Source organism: Micrasema longulum, unplaced genomic scaffold, assembly GCF_059751315.1.
Source record: "Micrasema longulum isolate JH-2025_06_02 unplaced genomic scaffold, ASM5975131v1 h1tg001351l, whole genome shotgun sequence".
Classification (NCBI taxonomy): Eukaryota; Metazoa; Arthropoda; class Insecta; order Trichoptera; family Brachycentridae; genus Micrasema; species Micrasema longulum.
In genome coordinates, this window is record NW_028278537.1 from 182,291 (window position 1) to 206,535 (window position 24,245).

Consider the following 24,245-nt stretch of genomic DNA (forward strand, 5'->3'; position numbering starts at 1 on the left):
AAACTCTAATTTATTGTAATTTAGTTCTTATGTATGTGAGTCATTTAATACAAGAAAACAAGTAGACGCCATTTACACAGACTTCCAAAAAGCGTTTGACAAAGTCAATCACAATATATTATTAGTCAAATTAAAACGTATTGGTATGCATAGTGTTCTTCTGCAGTAGTTGGAGTCTTATCTAAAAAAATATCCTCCAATCGCTACTTATTACTGGCTATGCATCAACTCCTATAGTTGCAAGCTCAGGCGTACCACAAGGTTTTAATTTGGGACCTTTGTTGTTTTTAATATTCATAACGACCTTGGTTCAATACTAAAATGCGATTATGGTTTGTTTGCTGATGATTTAAAAATATATTGCAAAATTGAATTTGAATCTGATCAAATACTATTGCGAAATGACATGGATACACTGAATGACCGGTGTAATCAAAATGACATGTTTTTAAACATTGATAAGCATTTAATACAGTTTACCAAAAATCGAAAAGAAAAAAAAACGTATTATATAGATAATGTTTTGTTAGAAAATGTGGAGACAATCCGTAGTTTGGGAATTACCTTAGATTTAAAAAAAAGATCGAGTATTTTGTGGCATAATTACAGATTAATTTTATTTTTATATATTGAAATATCGTGTGGTCGCCATACAAATTTGTTCCATTTCCTACTGCTAGTTTTTAGCCAATGGCAATCAACCAAACTTTACATGAATTTGACCAATAAGGATTCGCGAAATTCTTTTCACAGAGAACGACTTTGCTTTGTTAGTTTTGAATTTCGACAGTTCAAACAAAGTTAATTTTTTTCAAATGAAATCATCACTTTAATAATAAATCCGTTTTGTCTAAAAGACAACCACACCAAAATTCACCCTACAAAATACAACTAAATTTTATATTTATAATTGGCTTTTTTCACTTGTTATTCAATTTGTAGGCCTTTTTTTTTCTCTTTCCTATTTAATAAATCTTATGTGCATATTTTGTATTGTATTAAGAATGAATTGGATACTCTGTAGTGTTCTCAATGTAAATAAAAAAGAAATAAATAAAATAAACAAATGAAACATTTATTAGACACACTCAAAACATTGTAATAAAACCAAATGGTTCAAAAAGAAGTTTAAAAATTGGAAAATTATTTTCAGGCGTTGCCTAAATGGCCTAAATGCCGAGTATCTGAAATAATTGGATCAGATGAATCTATTCACAACAATAAAGGTTTCAGCTCTTTAACTTCACAAAAATCAACAGATGGAAGAATTAAAGAAGTGTGGATGTTCGAACATTGGCAAAATGGTGATTGTTACACATAGCGTAAAGTGGCGACTTAAATCAGCCAATGGCAAGTCACGAGCCTTGTGAATGCCTAGACTTCCATATTTCTTTCTCTTAAATTGTCATCCATCATTGTTGATCTTAAAAACTCCCCGGGGGGTGAAATCTAGTCTTTTGTTTACATATATTTGGACAAACTGAAAATATTGCTTAATAAATTAAGAAATAAGCTTTCTGACAGTAAAGCAACCAATTTATTTACTAAACATAGTTGCATTGAAAAACTTAAGCTTCAAGTCTTCCGTATCCTCACAGCGCTCCATGTGGACGTTAATATGAGCTCGTGGGGGAATGTAAACACATAATTATAAATGTCATATCCATGGCAGCGCGGTAAAAACGGTTGGAAAATGTAGGAGGGGTCTGCCTTTCCAACGCAGCTGGTCGTCAGTTTACTCCGCGCAGTGCGAGCGGAAAGAAGTGCCTCTGCGTGAGGTGTTCGTTTTTGACTTCATATCACGGTGCGATGGAGCGTTCGCTTGAACAGCGATGCGCCATCAACTTGTGCTTAAAGCTTGAAAAAAATGCAACCGAAACATTCCAGATTCTTCAAGAGGCCTTCAAGGATGACTGCATTTCAAAGTCACAGGCTGGGAGGTGGCACAAGGCGTTTAAGGGGGGCCGGAAGGTGGTCGCTGACGAACCCCGATCTGGACGCCCAACAACGTCTGGGACCGACGAAAACGTGGATCGTGTGCTTGAAGTTTTGCGCTCCGACAGTTGATTGAGCATCTATCACTTGTTTGACACCCTAAACATGTCCATATTTGCGGTACATGGGATAGTGACCGAGGATCTGCACTTGCAATTGGTCTGCGCGAAGTTTGTGCCGAAAATTTTGACGGAAGATCTGAAGGAACTTCCGAGTTTAACTCTGTCACGAACAGTTAGATTGGATTCAAATGACCCGATACCTTACAGTAACGACTTAGCTCCGTGCATTTTTTTTGTTTCCTCGTCTGAAGAGATAGCCGGACGGAAGGCATCGGGAGACCAGGGGAAACATCTAAAAGCATATTTCAACGTTCCAGAGAGACATTCCCGTCGAGGACTTTCAGGATGCCTTCCAGGCGTGGCATACACGTCTCCGCAAGTGTATTGATGCAGAGGGAAAGTATTTTGAAGAATTTTAAGCATTTGTACAGGTCCGATCAACAAATCTATTTTTCTCAGAAAATTCGCATTACTTTTATAATGGACTCTGAGGTGAGATACGTAAGAGGTAAACTTTTTTTCAATAACTATGGGAACACCTCTACCTGGGGTGGTATCCTGGAAGTTCAGGATACCACCCCAGGAGATCTGCTCGTATATTTATCTAGAGTTGGAATTATGAGTTTGAAATGCTCGAGTTTTGATCGTAGACAAATACATAAATAAATTATTTTTACTGGAGGCTCTTTGAGCAACTTTTACTATTCCCTCTTACTCGTTAGAAATCTATTTGAGACTTTCATAACTTTCAGCTGCCTTTCGGGCGGGGCAATTTTGAGACCCGGTAATGTGTGTGGCGTCTTCCCCAAAGAAAGTGCAGGTTGCGCAAACTGGCGAGTCGTCTTTGTTAGGGCAGGCCTCTTTTTTGTGATCCAATTCGGCGCAGTGATGACAGCTAGGCTTTTCTGCCTCGCATCTTGAGGCGGTGTGTCCGTATAATTGGCAGTGGCTGCATTTAGGGCAGTCGATCCAGTCACGAACTCTGAATAGCTGCCAGTCGAGACCGAGCTTAGTAGAAGTTATCAAAGAATTTCTTACAGAAGGAGGCACTCTATAGATATGAGTGCAAATTCCTATTCGTGGGCCCGATTTGAATGCAAATCGCGCTTTAGTTTTTAACTCTTTTAGAGAAATCCCAGTGTCCTTCGATGTTTGGTTATAGATGGCTCTAATAATGTCTTCGGCGGAAGTGTTTTGTGGTAGTCCATAAATGGCAACCAGTGGCAGTTTTTTGGATGCTACAGTTCCTTTGAGGCAAGCAACAGCTGTATAAATAAAACGTAATATTTCAATTTTCCTCAAAAAAATTATTTAGGTGTTATATCAATTAAAAAATTTCATTAAATTTAACCAAGTGTGTGTGTGAGTAGGCAGAGAGGATGTTTTAGCTAGGCATATAAGTTCCGACATGCAGTTGTCTTTTTCGCACATTTATGGGGGGGGTGGGGGGCATTTAAAAAAATGTATATTTTAAAGGAATAACTCGCTAGCCTCAATTTGAATATTTAGAGGCTTGTCAGCAGATGGGATAAAGGGGATATGAAACTAGGCAATGAAAAATACACCACAGCAGACCAATTGAGAAAAAAATCGTTCATGGATCTTCTCATCTGCAAGACAGAGACCTCTTATCAAAATTCCCTGTCACACATATCCTCACAACTTATGTAATCCGAAACACAAAAATAATCATGCATATTGAACCGGGTTGTGGTACCGTGGTGGTATTGTGGTCTCACGGGCAAAAGGTGCGAGGTTCAAATCCCACTCTAGCACAACTCGATTTCCATTTTTACAGCGCTAGTTATTTACGACTTTTAGGAAATAGTCTGAAAATTTGAGTAAATAAGTGTGCACATCTAATTTGACCTAATAATATATGGTATCAAAATTTCGTTTGTGTTCATTCAATCTGTATGAGAGTATATATTAAAATCTACCAATAGCAAAGAATTGCCGGGTTGAGCTCGTCATATATAAAAAACAAAAGAAATAACAAATAAGTCAACTACAGTTGGTTTTATGACAATATTTTGAGTATCTCCAAACGTTTGTAGGAAAATGACTGGATTTCACCCCCTAGCAAATCATTAAGATTGACAAATTACAACACGGATAGAGGACATTTTAGAGAAGGGGACATGGAAGTCTAGGCATTTACAGGGCTTATGACCTGTCATTGGGTGATTTAAGTGGCCACTGTACACACAGTGTAACATTGACCATTTTTCCTAATTTTGAACATCCATATTTCTTCAATTCTTCCATCTGTTGATTTTAGTGAAGTTAAAGAGCTAAAACCTTTATTGTTGCGAGAAGATTCATCTGATCAAATGACTACAAATACTAGAGAAACGCCCGATAACCCGATTTTTTCTTAATTGGTCTGTTGTGGTGTATTTTCCACTGCGTCCTTCCATACCCCTCTAACCCCTTCTGCTGACAAGCCTCTAAATATCGAAATTAAGGCTTAGCGGGTTATTCCTTTAAAATAAATTTAAAAAATCAAAAATAAAAAAATGCATATGTATATAAAGTGTCAAATAAATAAATAAGTATAGAAATTTAAAAAAGTAAAATTTTTCAGGCGTTGCCTAGTATGTAGGTGAAATAATTCAATTAGATGAATCTTACCCTCATAAATAAAGGTTTCAGCTCTTTCACTTCACAAACATCAACAGACGAAAGAATTGAAGGAATGTAGGTGTTCGAAAATGGGCAGAATGTTGAATGTTACACAGTGTGTAAAGTGGCGACTTAAACCAGCCAATGACAGGTCATAAGCCCTGTAGATGCCTAGACTTCTATATTACCTTCTCTTAAATGTTCTTCATCTCTGTTGTAATATGTTATTGTTAACAGCTCCCCAGGGAGTTGAATCCAGTCCTTGTCTACAAAAATTTGGACAAACTGAAAATATGGTTAACTAAAATAGACAAAATCGACATTTCGTTGTCCCGTTTTCCGCACCTCAAAACTGAACCGATTTCCTTATGTTTTAAACAGATTATCATAATATAACTTTCCGTATCGGTATGTATTAGATTTTTCAAAGATAGTTATCATGTTTGTATACCGCGCGTCCGAAGACAGCGGATAAAACTGGCTATTGTTCTGGGTTTTTAAATATTTCTAGTTCCCACAATAACCAGTTTTTCAAAAAAAGAAAACAATAGGAACACGTTAACGGTAAATATCTAGTGTGTAAAAAAAAAACTATTGTTCTAGTGCCATAATCCAAATAAAAAATACGTGAATACGTTTGCACGGAGAAAAGTCGGACAGCGTTTCCTCATAAGATTAAACATTATTAAATATACTAAGAAAACTTTACTTCATAATGCTTTTATTTAGCCATAGAAACAGTTTCAATATTCTCAAATAAAACAATCAACCTATTAATACACATATACGCACCCGGAACCCTCTAAAATTGTGACACTTAACTCATGCCCAAACGCTTAGTCCTACCCTACGCGTATTTAGTCGTTATTTAACCGCTAGACGGATTTCGACGTGAGCTTGATATTTAAATCGAAACGAAAATGCTCGGTTGTGTCGTGAAAGCGTGTAAAAACCATTCGAATAAACGTAAAAAATATGGTGTAACTTTTAGTTGTTTTTATTTTCATTTGTTTTAGGTATACCTTATTTCAACTTGGTAATTTTTCAATAAAAATGAATTCAAGCTGATGCTTTAAATAATTTAATAATTTTGAATGCTTCTATGTAAATAGCGTTTTTTACTGTAAAATAGTTTAAATGCTTTCTGAATCCAAAAATACACACAAATTAAATGAATATTTATGTCATATTGCATCATATCTTATTTGATTGTATACTTTCTTATTGACCAAATTGCGAAGATTATTTTTTACTATGATATGCTTGTTTTAAAAATAGAAATTATTTCTGCCGTTATTATGTGCATGACATGTGCTCCATTGAAAACAAATATTACTGAATAATTTGAAAGGTGTCGATTTACATAAAATAAAGATAAGTAGGTACCTAGGTACTTGTTTACGTGTGATATTTTTAAATATAGAATTTAAGTAGGTACTTAAGTACTTGTTTATGTTTGAATTCCAATACTTTACATAATTCATTTTCAAATATAGAATTCTTTTTGCCAATTCCAAACTCTGCTCTGGGATTCGTCAGGAATGCGGTTTTCAAAAATTTATCGAATGTCAGTTAATATTGTTTAAGACATAGAATTAAGAAAAGTCCAGAAACCGCACACGAGCATCAAACAGAAGGCGACTAAACTACTAAAAAATGAGTAGTTTTACGTTTTGACCCATTCGTTTCTTTGTAGACGTCGCTCAGTTCGCAACTCCTGATTTGAATTCAACTATGCCGTGTTGTGTTCTTTTAAAGTGTAGAAATACTGCTAGGATGTTAAAGAAACAGGATGGGATCACATTTTATGTGTAATGAGCTAACGACTGTGTAAGTAGCAAATACATTACATAAAAATTAAATTATTTTTCCATCTGTCAGATTGTCGAAGAAATCCAAATGGACATTTTGTTAGTGTTGCCAGGGTAGTAATTTTTTTACCCTACTTTGCTCATCTAATGAAAATTGGACCTCGGATTAAACAACTCTGTGGTGGACATTCGACCAACATTATCTTTAAAACATCAAATATTATTTAACATGATATAAAAATATCCGTTTTATGTAAAATAAAATTTGTCTTATATTTTAAGTTTAAAGTTCATTGATTCAATTACTCTTATTAAATAACCCTTTACTTATATACTATGTTGTTTCAATCAATATTTTGTAGTGCATAATAAAATTTTAGAGAAATTAACAGATTGCTTTATTTTTACCTTACATATGTGTTATGATTATATTTTTTCTCATCGTGCAACATTACGCGGTGACATCACAAATGCGCGCGGCGAAAGTGGGGCATAGTAGGGGGGATTTTGGGACACAGTCCGATGTATTCAAATATGATTCTACGCTCCTTCTGGACTATTCTTAATTCTATGGTTTTAGTATTACCAAAAATCCAGTAAAATAAATAAATGGAAATAAATTATAATAAATTTAAGGAAATAATCTAATTGTAATCCATAAAACAATAATGTTGTTTGTAAACATGCAAAAACTAGTTTTTTCTTTACACAAAAAAATAACCTCCATCAATTTTTTTGTATCATTCGATGGATAAAAAAAACATTTACGCTCTTAACTTCCAACTGAAAAATGGAAGATATTATGAGCCATAAACCTTTTCGTGGCAAAGATGTACATTTATCTGAAAACCGCACGTAAATCGGTCCGGTAGTTATTCAGTCCATCGAGAATAACCATTAGAGCATTGCCTTTTATATATATATAGACAAGCAGACCCGCAAGACGTTGTCCTTCCCGAAAGTTAGCTTGCCTGCTATTAGCTAGTTGAACAAACATTTCTTTTGTAATTAATTACACACGTTATTTATTTTGGACTTTTTAAGCTATTTATATATTCGTAATAAGGGTTTGTTTTTCTGTTTTATTTCCACGTGTGATTGGCTAAGAGGCCTCATTGTGCTTAAATCAAAATCGTGCAAAAATCACTACTCTAGTCCACAACCTATGGAGAAAACATGTGAATGCGTGTTGATGAAGAAAAGTCAGACAGCGTTTTACTCTGAGCCTTCTAAAATTATGACACTCAACTCATGCCCAACGTGAATTTAGTCATTCTTTAATCGCCAGCCGTGTTTTGATGTGAGATTAACATTTAATTCGAAACCAAAATAAATTACGAAAATGACAAAATACATAGTTTTAATCAAAATGATGTAACCTTAACATATTACAACAGAGATGAAGAACATTTAAGAGAAGGCAATGTAGAAGTCTAGGCATCTACAGGGCTTATGACCTGTCATTGGCTGGTTTAAGTGGCCACTACACACTATGTAACATTCACCGTTAAAAGTGTGTTCAGGCGTTGCCTAGTATAATATTCATAATAATTCGATCAGATGAATCTCTTCGCAACAATAAAAGTTTCATCTCTGAAACTTCACTTAAATCAACAGATGGAAGAATCGAAGATATATGGATGTTTAAACAGAGGCAAAAAGTGTGAATGTTACCCAGTGTATAGAGTGACCACATAAACTAGCCAATTGAAATTGAACAAAAAAAACACAAAATACAAAAACAATGTAATGTAATGAAATATGTAAAGTTAAAACGGTGTCAACAATATTTTGAGTTTGTCCAAATTTTTGTCGACAAGGACTGGATTTAACTCCCTGGGGAGCTGTTAACATTGACATATTACAACAGAGATGAAGAACATTTAAGAGAACGCAATATGGAAGTCTAGGCAACTACAAGGCTTATGACCTGTCATTGGCTGGTCTAAGTGGCCCCTTTACACACTGTGTAACATTCACCATTCTGCTCTTATTTGAGCATCTATATTCCTTCAATTCTTTCATCTGTTGATGTTTGTGAAGTTAAAAAGCTGAAACCTTTTTTTTTGCGGGTGAGATTCATCTAATTGCTTTATTTTACCTACATACCGGGCAACGCCTGAAATTTTTATTTTTCCAATTTCTATACTTCCAATTTTTTTGGAATATGCATTTTAGTCGAATGCAACCCTGGAAAATCGATGAAAACACGTATATGCTTGCAACTTTTTTTCTACTGAACATATTGAAGATGTTATTGTTTGTAAACCTTAAGAACGTAAATTAGAACATTTTGCAAAAAACCGCACATACGTTTGTCAAGCCATTTCGAGTTGATATGAGTGAAATAATTCACTCATAATGATCTCTCAATCAGGCACCGGGTCTCGATTATGATGGGAAGATAAAGACGTCATACCTTCACCTTAACGGTATAGTTGAAGATAAATTCCCTCTAGCGATTACATAGATATACTACTGACCCCCCACTATCAAGTTTTGATGTAAGTACATCGGTTTACACCGACGGGTCTAGAACCCATCGATACGTTTATCTTCGCATTAAAAGTGTCAAAGTGCAATTTTTCTTTTAATTATGATTTATTAAAAATTTTTGACGTTGGCACTTTTTTTCTTAAAAGCCTATTAAAAATATGAAAGAGAAATAAGTCAATTTTGAAGTCAAATTAAATTCCGACATAACTGTCAGTTTAATAAAACGGACGCCTAGGCGAATCTAGATGCGAAAATAATTTCGCTAGGTTCTGTCCAATTAACACATAAGAGTATCTAGGCGTTATAAAGTTACCACTGTAAAAAAATATTGTAGTTATCATATTTTTTCCATCTTTTTTACTAACTTTCTGAAAAAACGTATCGAGAGTCGGCCTCGTAATCGCTCAGTACTACCTCAGTAGATTAATGCAAATGATCGTTTAGCATATCGTTTTGGCAATGGTTAAAAGTCATATAAAAATCATTTTTAAGCGAGCTTTTTTTGCTTAAATTAGGAATTATTGGAGTTTATAATCGCTTTGAAGTGGGCACTTTCTATCACAGAAGCCTATTCAAAATATAAATGAGAACTATTTGAAATGTTAATGACGTAAGGAACGCGGACTAATTGTTTGCGGTCATTTCATTGGCTTGTTTCGATCATATGATGTCGATATGACAAGAAGGTAGAACCATAGAATTAAGATTAGTCCAGAAACCGCATACACACATCAAACAGAAGGCGACTAAACTACTCACAAATGAGTAGGTTTACGTTTTGACCTATAAGTTTCTTTGTAGACGTCGCTCAGATTCCTCCTCCTTATTTCTCTCCTGATTTGAATTCAACTATGCCGTGTTGTGTCCTTTTAAAGTGTAGAAATACTGCTAAGATCTTAAAGAAACCGGATAGGGTCACATTTCATGTGTAATTAGAAAATGAATGTGTAAGTAGCAAATGCATTAATTAAAAATTGAATTATTTTTCCATTTGTCAGATTGCCAAAGAAACAAAATGAACATTTCGTCAGTGTTGCCAGGGTAGTAAATTTGTTTACCCTACTTTGCTCATCTAATGAGAGAACTAATGAAAATTGGATCTCCGATTAAACAACTTAATCGTGTACATTTGACCGACATTATATTTAAAACATCAAATATTATTTAACATGATATGAAAATATCCGTTTTATGTCAAATAAATTTTCTCCTATATTTTAAGTTTAAAGTTCATTGATTCAATTACTCTTATTAAATGACCCTTTACTTACTTGTATTTACTCTGTTGTGTCAATCAATATTTCCACGTGCACAATAAAATTTAAGAGAAATTATTAGATTGCTTTTTTTACCTTACATTTGTGTTATGATTTTTTTCCCATCAAGCGACATTTTTTTTATTTTTTTTACTTGAAAATTTATTTATAAACCTTTACGGATTATCACATTCATTTTACATAAAATAATAAACACATTTTTCATTTATTCTCTGTCGTTCAAAATAATATTTTTTACATCTTTTGAAAAGTTTATCTGTCTTTTGTTTAGTTTTGTCTGGTAGTTTATTGTATAATTTCAGTCCCTGGTTCATAAGTCTTGATTGTCCTTGTCTTGTTTTAGAACGTTGTATATGGTATTTGTCTGATATTCTCGTATTATGTCCATGTTGACTACAATTTTTTACAAGTTTTGGTTCTTCGTCTACAATTACATTAGTGGCTAATTTATGGATAAATTTTAATGATTCTAATTGAAAGAGTTCAGTTGTATTTAATGGCTTAGTTTGTTTAAAAAGTTCTCTTGTTGCGGTTAAATAGGGAAGGTCATATACTAACTTTAATATTTTATTTTGTTGTCTTTGTAGTCTGTTTATGTCATTTTGATATCCTGCTCCCCATAGTGGTATTACGCTGCGACCTCACGAATGCGCGCGGCGAAAGTAGGGCATAGTGGGGGAACCATTGGACACAGTCCGATGTATTCAAATATGATTATACGCTCCTTCAAGACTATTCTTAACTCTATGGTTAGAACATACCGAGGTAAGATACAGATAGTACAGAAATTAAGTATACCGTCTCGATATGTACAGATGAAGATAGCGTTCATAATCGAGGCACAGCAGTATGTGGGCCAGCCTGCAGTACCGCCTCCGCTTTGTGTCACTGGAGTTTGCTGCGTCTTTTTCTTATTACTTCATTCCCTACAAAGTCAGACCACCCCGCACCCGAGATCCTTCCGAGACGCCTATTCTCAAAACTCAGTATTTTGCCGTTTCGGGCCCTATTGAGGTGCCGCGATCCATGATCCACGAATCACATCCGTAGATTAGAATAGATGTTTTGCAGTCCTTATAAGGCGTGCAATAATCTTCCGTTCAAAAAATATTCACGCAGTTCCAAATTTATTTAATCAAACCATCTTTGGAAAGTTGTTCCCATTTGAAACCACTCTTCGGGGAGAAAACTTTTTTCAAAACGTTGTGTGGCCGGCGTGTGTTGATACAATGTTTTTAAGAATAAGTTTTTAATGATCAAATCGGTATTCACATTTGAGAAACCTATATAATATAACAAAGGAAACTTAACTGTAACTGTAGGTTCGGTTTCAGTAATAGTTTCCAGTTACAAATTTCCAATCATAGAATTTAGAATCGTCCAGAAACCGCACACGCGCATTAAACACAAGGCGGCTAAAGTACTCTTAAATAAGTAGTTTTATGTTTTGACCATTAGTTTATTAGGAGACGTCGCTCAGTACGCAACTCCCAATTTATATTCAACTATGCCGTGTTGTGTCGTTTTAAAGTGTACAAATACTGCTGGGATCTGGGATTTTACGTTTGAGTAGCAAATGCATGTGTAAGTAGCAAATGCATTACTTCAAAATGTAATTCTTTTTCCATCTGTCAGATTGTCAAAGAAAACAAATGGAGATTTATTAGTGTTGCCAGGGTAGTCAAATTTTTCACGCTACTTTACTCATCAAATATTATTTAACAAAACAAAAAAATATCTGCTCTAGGTAAAAAAAAAATTGTTACATTTTTAGTGTTCAAAGTTCATTAATATGACCCTTTACTTATCAACTCTGTTCTGCCAATCGAGGTTTCCGCGTGTACAATAAAATTTTAGAAAAGTTTATAAAAAAAATAAATTATCTTACATATGTGTTTTGACTATATTTTTCGCGATCTGGCAACATTAACGGCTTCCGTGGTGTACCGGTCAAGACGCTTGACTCACACACGGAAGGCTCCGGGTTCGATTCCCGGTGAGAACACAAAAAAATAAAATGGGATTTTTCTCAAGCCTGGGTGTTCTGTGATGTAATTCACCACTGTAATTGGGCCTCCTGGCCTGTTGTGGTGCAAAAAAAAATTACGCGGCGACTTCACGAATGCGCGCGGCGAAAGTGGGGGGTTTTTCGGACACAGTCCGATTTATTCAAATATGATTTTACGCTCCTTCTGGACTATTCTAAATTCGATGTTTCCAACGTTGATAATGATTCGTAAGTTACTCACCTTTGTTAACTTTTATTTCGTGTATGTTTACGAGCAATTCCAGTTGATCTGCGATCGCTTTATTTTCCCGTACGTACGCTGGGATTTCCATCTCTCCGCTTTCTTTGTACTTTAGCAAGACCATTTCCACTATAAACAGAAATCAACTTTATAAATTTCTCTGCGATGCAAAGACCAAGTAACTCTCTAAAGGGTGCAAGTTCGCAATTATCACCCGAGAGAAAGGAAATGTAAACTCCCTTTTCTGTATTTATTTACAGAATAGAGAGTTTTTAGTAATTATAGTCCTTAAATAAAGCTTGATTAGAATGACAGCTGTCAAAACTATTTACAAAGCAATTATTGAACCACACGTTAACTACTGTAGTAGCATTTTATTTTTATCAAACAAAGAAAACATAGATAAACTAACTGTATTACAAAATAAAGCCTTTAGAATCATTTTGAAAAAAAACAGATATACGAGGGTAAAATCGATGGTAAATGAAATGAAATTATTAACATATAAACAAAGAATATTTTACAATACAATGATATTTGTTCATAAAATTATAAACTCTAATAAAAAAACAGAATTTTGGAAAAAAATTGATCGGAACCAGCATGAACACGATCACAATACTAGAGAAAAGAACAAAATTAGACTTCCATTTAGGAAAAAGGCAAAGTCACAAAATTCAATTTTATTTAAAGCAATTAAAAAGTATTACGAAATGGAAAAAAATATTTATGAAGAAAAAAACATATCAAAATTTAAAATAATGGTCAAGACATATGTGATAAACAATTTATAAATTTAATATATTTGCAATGTTATTATTAGAACACACATAACAATATGTATGATATGTGTGCCCTACTTTAAGATTTGAATAAAAATAAAAAATAAAAAAAACTTATTTCATTAGTGATGGAAAATTGCTGATCACTGATCAAATCGATTTTATCAGTTATTTCGTGCAATTATAAAACTATGTTTCCGAAAATTGGTATAAAAAACGAAAAAACAATCTTACTATAGAGTGTGTAAAACATAATTGTTCACCAAAAATGAGACATTTATACTTTTTTCATGACCAACATCAAACGAATAATTTTTTGATTCGATTGATCTGTCCCATCTCTAACGTTTTTGCAAAATGATGTAACCTTGTAAGAACGTCGTTAATAATTAGGTTTATTTTAGTTTTAAAGCTGATTTTATATATTAATGTTGAATTATGTTTCAAGCATTGTAATAAAAAAATCAATGAACACGCCAGATACAAATGATTTTTCGTGTGTCAATATAAATAACTCCTTTGACGTTACTACAAAGTTATGTCGTCACTTTTTCTGACAACTGTCATTCTAATCATGTTACATTTTAAGGACTATAGTAAGTTTAAAATAGTGCAGGGCTTCGATTATGATGGGAAGATAAAGACGTCATACCTTCACCTTGACGGTATAGTTGAAGATAACTTCCCTCTAGCGATTATAAAGATACACTACCGACCCCCCTCCCTCCTTTAAGTTTTGGGTAGGTACATCGATATGAATCAGGGGGAAGCATACGTCACGGTACACATATCTACGCTCTAATGACATAGCTTCAACATGACGTCATAGTTAAAAATATAAGTCTCCTGACCGACTACAAAGGTATAGTACCGATAACCATCAAGTTTTGATGTAAGTAAATCATTTTATACCCAGAAGTCTAGAACCCCTCGATACGTTTATCTACGCATTAAAAGTGTCAAAAAATTTTCTCCGCCGAGCAATTTTTCCTTTAATTATGATTTCTACAGTTTTAATCGTTATGATTTTTGAAAAGTTTTAATCGTTTTGAGGTTGGCACTTTTTTTTCTTAAAAGCCTATTAAAATATGAAAGAGAAATAAGTCCGTTTTAAAGTCGAATTCAATTCCGACATAACTGTCACTTTAATAAAACGAACGCCTAGAAAATAATGTCGATATTTCTCTCCTATTAACAAATAAGAGTATCTAGGGGTCAGACACAAATTACTTGCGTCAGAAAGTTACCACTCTAAAAAAATAATTTAGTTATTATATTTTTTCCATCTGCTTTACTATCTTTCCGAATGCATGTACCGATAAGTTATAGGAGCCGGCTTTGAAGTCGATCGGTAGATACATACAGATGATCGTCAAGCGTACCGTCTAGGTGATTTCCAAAAGTCATGCAAAATTCATGCGAGCAATTTTTGCTTGAATTGGGATTTATTGGAGATTAAAATCACTTTGAAGTGAGTACTTTTTATTACAGAAGCCTATTTAAAATATACGTGAGTACTATTTTAAATGTTAATGACGTAAGAAACGTGAACTAATTGTTTGCGGTCATTCCGTTGGCTTGTTTCGATCATATGATGTCGATATGACAAGTAGGTAGAACATACTGAGGAAGATACAGATAGTACAGAAGTTAAGAATACCGTCTCGATATATACAGATGAAGATAGCGTTCACAATCGAGGCACAGGTGGCTCATAAATCCGCCATGGCCCGTGAGGATTTATGTGAGTTCGAAGCTCATACGTTGGCATAAAAAATAGAAGGAAGGAATACTTTAGTTATCTGTACTGTGGTTTCGTTCAAATAACGTTCATTCCAGAGTTGCAGAGTCCTGCTTCTAATGTTTATTTTAGCGAAACTTAGATGAAATTAGGCGAAATCGGGAGCTGTCTTTTTAAGCTTAGCTGCCCGAGCCTTTTTATATGCTCTTTCGTCATCTATGTTCTCTTACCCATCCAATATATTCATTTAGAGACCTAATTCGTAATTTATGGACTTCGAAATGGATGTCCATCACAATAGGTCAACCGAATTCCGATCAGTTATTGCATGCCCACCGGACATACAATCTGTGAGGATAGTTTCCATCTTGTATTTGTGGCTTCTTCGTGACAGATAGATCAGTGATTTTATTTATTATTTTTTTGTGCCCTTGTGTCGGATATTGTCATTCTTCCTCATGACCATATTGCAAACACAAATGGTTGAAAATTATATGCAGGACTTATGTCGGATATTGTCATTGTTCCTCATGACCATATTGCAAACACAAATGGTTGAAAATTATATGCAGGACTTATGTCGGATATTGTCATTCTTCCTCATGACCATATTGCAAACACAAATGGTTGAAAATTATATGCAGGACTTATGTCGGATATTGTCATTCTTCCTCATGACCATATTGCAAACACAAATGGTTGAAAATTATATGCAGGACTTATGTCGGATATTGTCATTCTTCCTCATGACCATATTGCAAACACAAATGGTTGAAAATTATATGCAGGACTTATGTCGGATATTGTCATTCTTCCTCATGACCATATTGCAAACACAAATGGTTGAAAATTATATGCAGGACTTATGTCGGATATTGTCATTCTTCCTCATGACCATATTGCAAACACAAATGGTTGAAAATTATATGCAGGACTTATGTCGGATATTGTCATTGTTCCTCATGACCATATTGCAAACACAAATGGTGGCAAATTATATGCAGGGCTTATGTCGGATATTGTCACTCTTCCTCATGACCATATTGCAAACACAAATGGTGGCAAATTATATGCAGAGCTTATGTCGGATATTGTCATTCTTCCTCATGACCATATTGCAAACACAAATGGTGGCAAATTGTATGCAGGGCTTATGTCGGATATTGTCACTCTTCCTCATGACCATATTGCAAAAACAAATGGTGGCAAATTATATGCAGGGCTTATGTCAGATATTGTCACTCTTCCTCATGACCATATTGCAAACACAAATGGTGGCAAGTTATATGCAGGGCTTATGTCAGATATTGTCACTCTTCCTCATGACCATATTTTTTTTTTTTTTTTTTTTATTTTTTTTTCTTTTTTTAAATTCTAAACAATTTTTTTTTTTTTTAATTCCCGCCAAACTGCAAAAGCAGTTTTTTTGCAGGGATTTCTCTCTTTGAACACTTTTGTAACACAATATAATAAATGTTTACATAAAATATTTTTAAAAAAAAAATCTTAAAAATATCAATAAAATAAAAGTTTAAAAAAAATTCAATACAAGTTAATCAAGTCTTTTTTGAAAACGAAATAAATACAAAATAATAAACAAACACTTTTTTGACACTGTTTTAAATTGTTTGGTTTCCCCATTTTTTTATAATTTTTTTTTTTTTTTTTTTTAGACTAAACTTAGAATTTAAGAAAAAGATTTTTAAAACCAATTTTACTTTGTTTTTATTCATATCACTATTTTTTATTTCGTCCGGGAGTCTCTTTACTATGCGAGGGAGTATATACGCCCTGGTCCTTTCTCCATACGCATTTATGGCTCTTCTTTCTATGAAGTTTCCTCTCGCTTTTTGGCGCGTTTCATGCTTATGTGATATTGGCGTTTTATAGAAATCCATGAAGTCCTCTGTTACCAGGCGATAGTATATCATATTCTGTACCGTCAAAACTTTACACATCGGGAAAAGATTTTCGTAGTCATTTTGACAAGTTATTAAGTTGGTTTTACTTGCTAACATTTTAAGGAATCTAGTTTGTAATTTTTTTATCCTATTTGTATACGTTGTAAATGTTAGCCCGTAACAACTCACTCCATACGATATAATTGACTCAACCAGCGCATGGTATAAACAGTACAAGGTGGCCCGCGGAACACAGAATTTCAAATAATTAAATTTTATAAGTACCGCTTTTAGTTTTTGGCAAACACTTTCTACATGTAATTTCCAATGAAAATTATTTTCGATAGTTAAGCCTAGATATGTATATTGTTTGACCATTTCTATCGTTTGACAGGCACAAGGTGATTTTTTTAAATGGAGACATTCATAATCGTGACCTTTAACATTAAGTATTTTGTTTTTTTTACTTGTATGCGTAGAATGAATAAGCATCACTTTTGTTTTATTTATGTTCAGTATTATCCCATTATCGTGAGCCCATTTCATGATATTGTTTAAGTCCGATTGAATATTTTTCTCAACATGTGTAATATCTTTGTCAGCGCACAAGATGCAAGTGTCGTCAGCAAATATGTATTTGGTACATTTTTCGATAACATTGGGAAGACTATTTACCTGCATTATGTAGCAAACTGGTCCTGATATTGAGCCTGTTGCCACACCAGTATTTGAGGTGGTTGGATTACTTTGTTCGTCATTTATCTTGACTTGTATTTTCCTGTTTTGTAGATAATTTTGGAACCACAATTTTAATGGTCCTCGTATTCCACATTCATCCATTGCTATTGCCAAGGTTTGATGATCCAGGGTATCAAATGCCTTTTTAAAATCGATAAAAAGTACTCCCACGTACTTTCCTTCATTTAAGTATTTATTTATTTCATCAGTAAATTTAGACAGTAGTGTTGAAGTACTTTTGTTTTTTTGAAATCCATATTGAACTGAGTTTATAATATTATTTTCATTTAAAAAGGACTGTATCTGGCTGACAACAGCTCTTTCGATTATTTTATCTATACACGAAAGGATGGCTATAGGTCTGTAGTTAGTAAACTCCTTATGGTCCCCTGCTTTAAAGATAGGTCTTATTATTGCAAACACAAATGGTAGCAAATTATATGCAGGGCTTATGTCGGATATTGTCACTCTTCCTCATGACCATATTGCAAACACAAATGGTGGCAAATTATATGCAGGGCTTATGTCGGATATTGTCACTCTTCCTCATGACCATATTGCAAACACAAATGGTGGCAAATTATATGCAGGGCTTATGTCAGATATTGTCACTCTTCCTCATGACCATATTGCAAACACAAATGGTGGCAAGTTATATGCAGGGCTTATGTCAGATATTGTCACTCTTCCTCGTGACCATATTGCAAACACAAATGGTAGCAAATTATATGCAGGGCTTATGTCGGATATTGTCACTCTTCCTCATGACCATATTGCAAACACAAATGGTTGAAAATTATATGCAGGACTTATGTCGGATATTGTCATTGTTCCTCATGACCATATTGCAAACACAAATGGTTGAAAATTATATGCAGGACTTATGTCGGATATTGTCATTCTTCCTCATGACCATATTGCAAACACAAATGGTTGAAAATTATATGCAGGACTTATGTCGGATATTGTCATTGTTCCTCATGACCATATTGCAAACACAAATGGTGGCAAATTATATGCAGGGCTTATGTCGGATATTGTCACTCTTCCTCATGACCATATTGCAAACACAAATGGTGGCAAATTATATGCAGAGCTTATGTCGGATATTGTCATTCTTCCTCATGACCATATTGCAAACACAAATGGTGGCAAATTGTATGCAGGGCTTATGTCGGATATTGTCACTCTTCCTCATGACCATATTGCAAACACAAATGGTGGCAAATTATATGCAGGGCTTATGTCAGATATTGTCACTCTTCCTCATGACCATATTGCAAACACAAATGGTAGCAAATTATATGCAGGGCTTATGTCGGATATTGTCACTCTTCCTCATGACCATATTGCAAACACAAATGGTGGCAAATTATATGCAGGGCTTATGTCGGATATTGTCACTCTTCCTCATGACCATATTGCAAACACAAATGGTAGCAAAAACCATGTTTACTCGAATAATTCAGTAACAAAAGTGTATTTCCATAAAAACATTTTTATACCAATTTAGGTTATTATCAGCAGTATTTTTTCAATAACTTTACTCCGATCCTTTTCATACAAGTCACCAAAAGATTAATAGCATAATCATGCACGTTTGCACGTAGCACCGCTTGTTTCAAGGTATAAATGATCAGTAATTGTACTTACGATGGGGATGAGCGTAATTCCTGAAGTGAGTCTCGTCCTTTCTGGAACACTTCACACCGTACTGGCAAGCAGTCGAGGGAACTTCCTCATCTAGATATAAAATTAAGTCAGTGATGATCTTTTCAACGATGACAGAAAAATTTTACATTACAACAGCAATCGAAGCGAACTTATTATTTTTTTGCACCACAACAGGCCAGGAGGCCCAGTTATAGTGGTGAATTACATCACAGAATACCCAGGCTTGAGAATAATCACATTTAATTTTTGTGTTCTCACCGGGAATCGAACCCGGAACCTTCCATGTGTGAGTCAAGCGTCTTGACCGCTACACCACGGAGGCCGCCAATTTACCGTAAATATTGGATAAAATTAAGTTAGATTTTTAAAAAGCCTTTGATACGGTAAATGTTAAGACCATGATAAAAAAAATTAAACGATATTGGAGTAAAATCTCAAGAATGCAAACTATTCAAATCATACTTAACTAATCGGAAGCAGTATACCTTAGTAAATGAAAAAAAAAAGTAAAATACAAACAGTAAAAACCGTGTTATAATTATTTACAATTCTGGGCAAAGATGCATTCTTATTATAACTCGTGCTTGAAATACCAACATGAAATAATTGTTGCAGCCGAGTTGTACGTTGAGGAATACGAATTTTAATTTTTCGAACAGTTGAGGGCAATCTAAGTTATTATTACATGTGTTGTAAAGGAAAGCAGTATCATTGATGATTCTTCGAGATTGTAAGGTATCGATTTTATGATGTACCGCAGCTTCTTCATAGTTATTGAAATATTATCTTCATAGTTAATACTTTACCTTCCTTGGAAGAACGTCCATACGAATAGGTGGAGGTCGTTTGCTTTGTTTTATTTCCACCCACGTTATAAGTTGTTGTTTTCTTGACGTTAAAATAACCATCATCCTCTTCATCAGAATATGCCATCATTTCCAACTGTTTCTTTATGAAATGATTAGTTTTCAAGTTTTTCGGAATACAAGATTCGCCGTTATTCTTGTAACTCCATAAGAGATTTTCCACTGAAAGAAAAATAATATTGGACGGCTGAAAGAGGCTGGAAAATCTATTCAATACTTTATCTCGAAGCTACAGCTATTGTTTTGATAAAGCTAAAGCTGAAATTGACTTAATATAGCTCCGTCACCCTACGCTCCTTGCGCTGCTCCTCGCGCTGCCGCCCTCTCGCCCGATGTTGCCCTCTCCACCCACACACTGCTCTACTCGCGCAATTAGTCGCGACGTTCCGCACTTGTCATTTGTCTTTCTATACAATGGACGATGAAACTGTGGCAGAGTGCGCGCTATGCGTTTTTAGTATGGCTAATTATATCAATGTCATACGAAGAAATATGCATCGTTCAAAAATGACGCGTGCGTCTTGTGTGAGCGCTTGATGCGTACTGCGACCGCGCGATTATGTGGCCAGTTACTCGCGCTCATATTGCCGGTCCTTTGACTCGCGCTCAAAAACCGACAAAATAGTGGGCACGACGAGGAGCATGACGTGCGGCATGACGAGTAATGTTGCCACACTACGTCTCTGCCTCCTTTCCTCGCTACTTCCCATGCCACTCGTCGAGTGTGTAGCAGGCCTAATAGAGATAACAATAGAGATCGCCTAACTTTTTTCAAAATGGACAGCCTTGAAATTAGACGAAACATAATAGACCTCACCTGGCTATACAAAATTCTTAATTATCGCGTTGACACGTCACTCATTAGCAATATTAACTTACACGCTAATATACGACTGCGTGAAGTTGAACGCTTTTCATCAGCTCCATCGCATGTGCAGGGAGTACAATAAGATTAATAAGTGTGACGCGAAAGATATAGACATATTTGGGAATTTCTTAAGTCAATTTAAAAAGAACTTTTTATCTGTTATAAATATTCAGATATAATATGTAGAGATGACACTCCATACATATCCCAGCTAAAAAACCGTCCCCAAATGAAAGTAAATGACATATCTCGTCGACTTTGGCAAGCAAAACACGTAGTACAGTAAAAAGCACCGACTGTTTACATCGGTCTACTGTAAGTTCTATTCAGAATGTCGCTTCCTTCCGCATACGCGTCACCTTTGTTTATCGTTTCACTATACGCTCGACTAACTGAGCAGGACAGAGACAGGAGATAACTCACAACTAGTAACACATATCATCGCTTTGGTTTGTTTTTGTCTAACAGATCATTTTTCAAGTACACAGGAGTTCTGAGAAAGCCTTTATTTATACTACTAAAACGAAAAATATATATTTTTGAAATTATTTCAATGGTTTTTCAACAATTTTCTTTAAAGTTGCGGTCATTATTTATGCCTATTTTGTTAAAAAAAGCTTTGAAGACACAAACGAACTGAAGCGACGACATGCCAATTAGCCGCAGGTAGAGGGACTATATTTTGAACGCTCATGCTAACACTTTAGTTATGTACCTCAATGATTATTACAAGTAACCATAGTGTATTTTTTATCTTCGTTTTATTTTTATTAATTTTCCTAATTTTTTTATAACGAGGTTTACTATAGCTTAAATGTCCTTCTTTTTTTGTTATTTATTTTTTTGTTTTTATTTTCTTAAAAGCATGTTCTCTTGGCTTTTATATTTAACTATTACTTTAATTAATTTGTAATTTGTAACACATTGCATGGCTGTGAACAATTATAAAAGGTGAGGGGTCTAATAATAATACATATCAACAATGTTTTGGCTCGATTTACTCCCTATTAGTTATTTAGATTAACATCTGTTTTGACAGGGGTAAAACTGGTCTGGGCATTTAGAGGGCTTATCTACGACAGGTCATAAGCCCTATAAATGCCTGGACTTCCATATTCCCTTCTCGAAAATGTTTTCCCGCTGTTGCAAAAAAATTAGAATATTACATATCTTGATGTTATCTATGTATGTATGTCCAGTTACAGTATTGTGCGAATTAATGGAATAAGAGTAATTTTTGACATTTTTTACGTATAGCAACACTCACATGTCAATTTGACAGTTGTTTAGCTCCAAAATTAGAACTTACAGTTCATTCTTTGGGAGCTCATAATGGTGTTTGTTGGTGTACTATCTGTTGTTTTTTTTACATTTTCTCAATAAAGGACTAATTTTATAAATTGCTCGTATATTAATCAGTGTTTTTGGGTTGGTTTAAATCATGGATATCAAGCCGGGGAAAAGGGAAAAGATTATAACCTTAAGAGAACATACATCAATGGCTCAGAAGGAGATTGCAAATGAATGTTTTGTGAGTCAGGGAGCAGTCAGCGAGATTATTAAGCAGAAGAAAGAAACAGGGTCCGTTAAAGCAAAGATAATTGGAAATGTGGAAGAAACCGGAAAACGAGTGTCCGAGATGAAATATCTTTAGTCAAAAATAGTAAGTTAAGCCCCAGAAAAACAAGTTATGAACTTCAACGAGATTTGGCAGCCTCTGGGGTGATGATACATGACTCAACAGTACGAAGAAGACTCATTGAATCTGGAAGAAAAGCAATTCGACCACAGAAGAAACAACTCCTGACGGCAATTATGATAAATGAAAGGCTCGTTTGGGCTAGAAAATATACCAAATGAACTATTAAAAACTGGAAAAGGGTGCTGTTTAGATGATACCAACTTTCTCGTGCAGGGATATCGCACAAAATTTGTTAGAAAAAGTGAGGATGAAAAACTTACTATGGCTCATATTGACCGAACGGTAAAATATTATGTGAGTAGATGTGTGGGGCTGCTTTTCGTATATGGGGACCGGACCTTTGATACCAATAGAAATAATGATGAATAGCCTAAAGTATAAAGCTCTATTGGAGCAGCACTGAGTAAAGTTTGTCCTAATGGTGGGGATGTATTTAAACAGGATTCAGCTCCTTGTCACGTATCGAAGTTTATGCTTAGGTATTTCAATGATAAAAAGATAACTCTTTTAGACTGGCCTGTAAATTCACCTGACCTTCACCCTATAGAAAATTTGTGGGCGATTTGTAAACCTAGGATACAAAAATTAGACTGCACTACATAGATAAAGACGATAGAAGCTGTTATTAAGATGCCGTGTCGAGAAAAAAAAGGGCATACATCCAATTGAATCAAAAATATTTAATGGTTGTACGTCACCTGTAACTCAAAATACTAATAAAAAACGTATTTTATGATCACAAGGAATTTTATTCAATTAATTCGCACAATACCACGTCTGTTATTGTTAGCTAGTAAAATAATGAAGAACCCGTAAAATATTTTATAGTTCATTAAATACTTACAATGGGGATGTTCAAATTTTTGTAAGTGTCTTATATTTTCAGATTTACATTTCACTCCATCTCTGCACGTAGTTCCAGAATGATCATCTGCAATACAAGAAGAACCGGCATTCATCTAAAATGTATTATTTTATTTACTCTTCTTACGGACGTCGTATAGACTCAGCAGCCCTTCCTAGGGCCTCTTGAATAATGAATAATGTACAAACTCGGTATATGTAACACGAAATGCTCCTCCCCAATAAAGACTTTATTTTGTTATCTTCAGGATTTTATTATTTGATTTATAAATATATCGCATTACCCTTATTTGATTAAAAATAATATTTTCTCCGTACATGTTTCTTACCGCGCGGTCTGCACCATAGTGCGGGCGGGTGGCGGGAGGAGGTAGTCCTTATACGTGGCGAGAGAGAGATAGATAGAGCGGGCGACAGCGCGCTATCTCTCTCGCGACGGGATTGGTCGGCTTACTCCCGCCCGCCATTGGCCGGCCGGTGTCGGCCGCGCAGATTTGTTGTGTATAAAAGGACGCAGTGCCGTCAAATAATTCAGTCTTAATCAATCACTCAATCATCTCCAGCTCTACTCTCCGACGATACCGATCACGCTAC

General features: G+C 34.8%; 1 protein-coding gene across 4 annotated transcripts in view; it reads right to left on the reverse strand.

Moving 5' to 3' along the window:
- Positions 1-24,245, reverse strand: part of LOC148275744 (uncharacterized) — a 154,129-nt gene that overhangs the window by 115,982 nt on the left and 13,902 nt on the right. For all 4 annotated transcript variants that reach the window (XM_088235261.1, XM_088235259.1, XM_088235260.1 and 1 more), the window contains exons 6-9: positions 23,632-23,718; positions 20,158-20,379; positions 19,331-19,420; positions 12,516-12,644 (exon numbers count right to left, since the gene is read on the reverse strand). In XM_088235261.1, the coding sequence (XP_088091387.1) occupies positions 12,516-12,644; positions 19,331-19,420; positions 20,158-20,379; positions 23,632-23,718 (528 nt within the window). The remainder of the gene's footprint in view (positions 1-12,515; positions 12,645-19,330; positions 19,421-20,157; positions 20,380-23,631; positions 23,719-24,245) is intronic.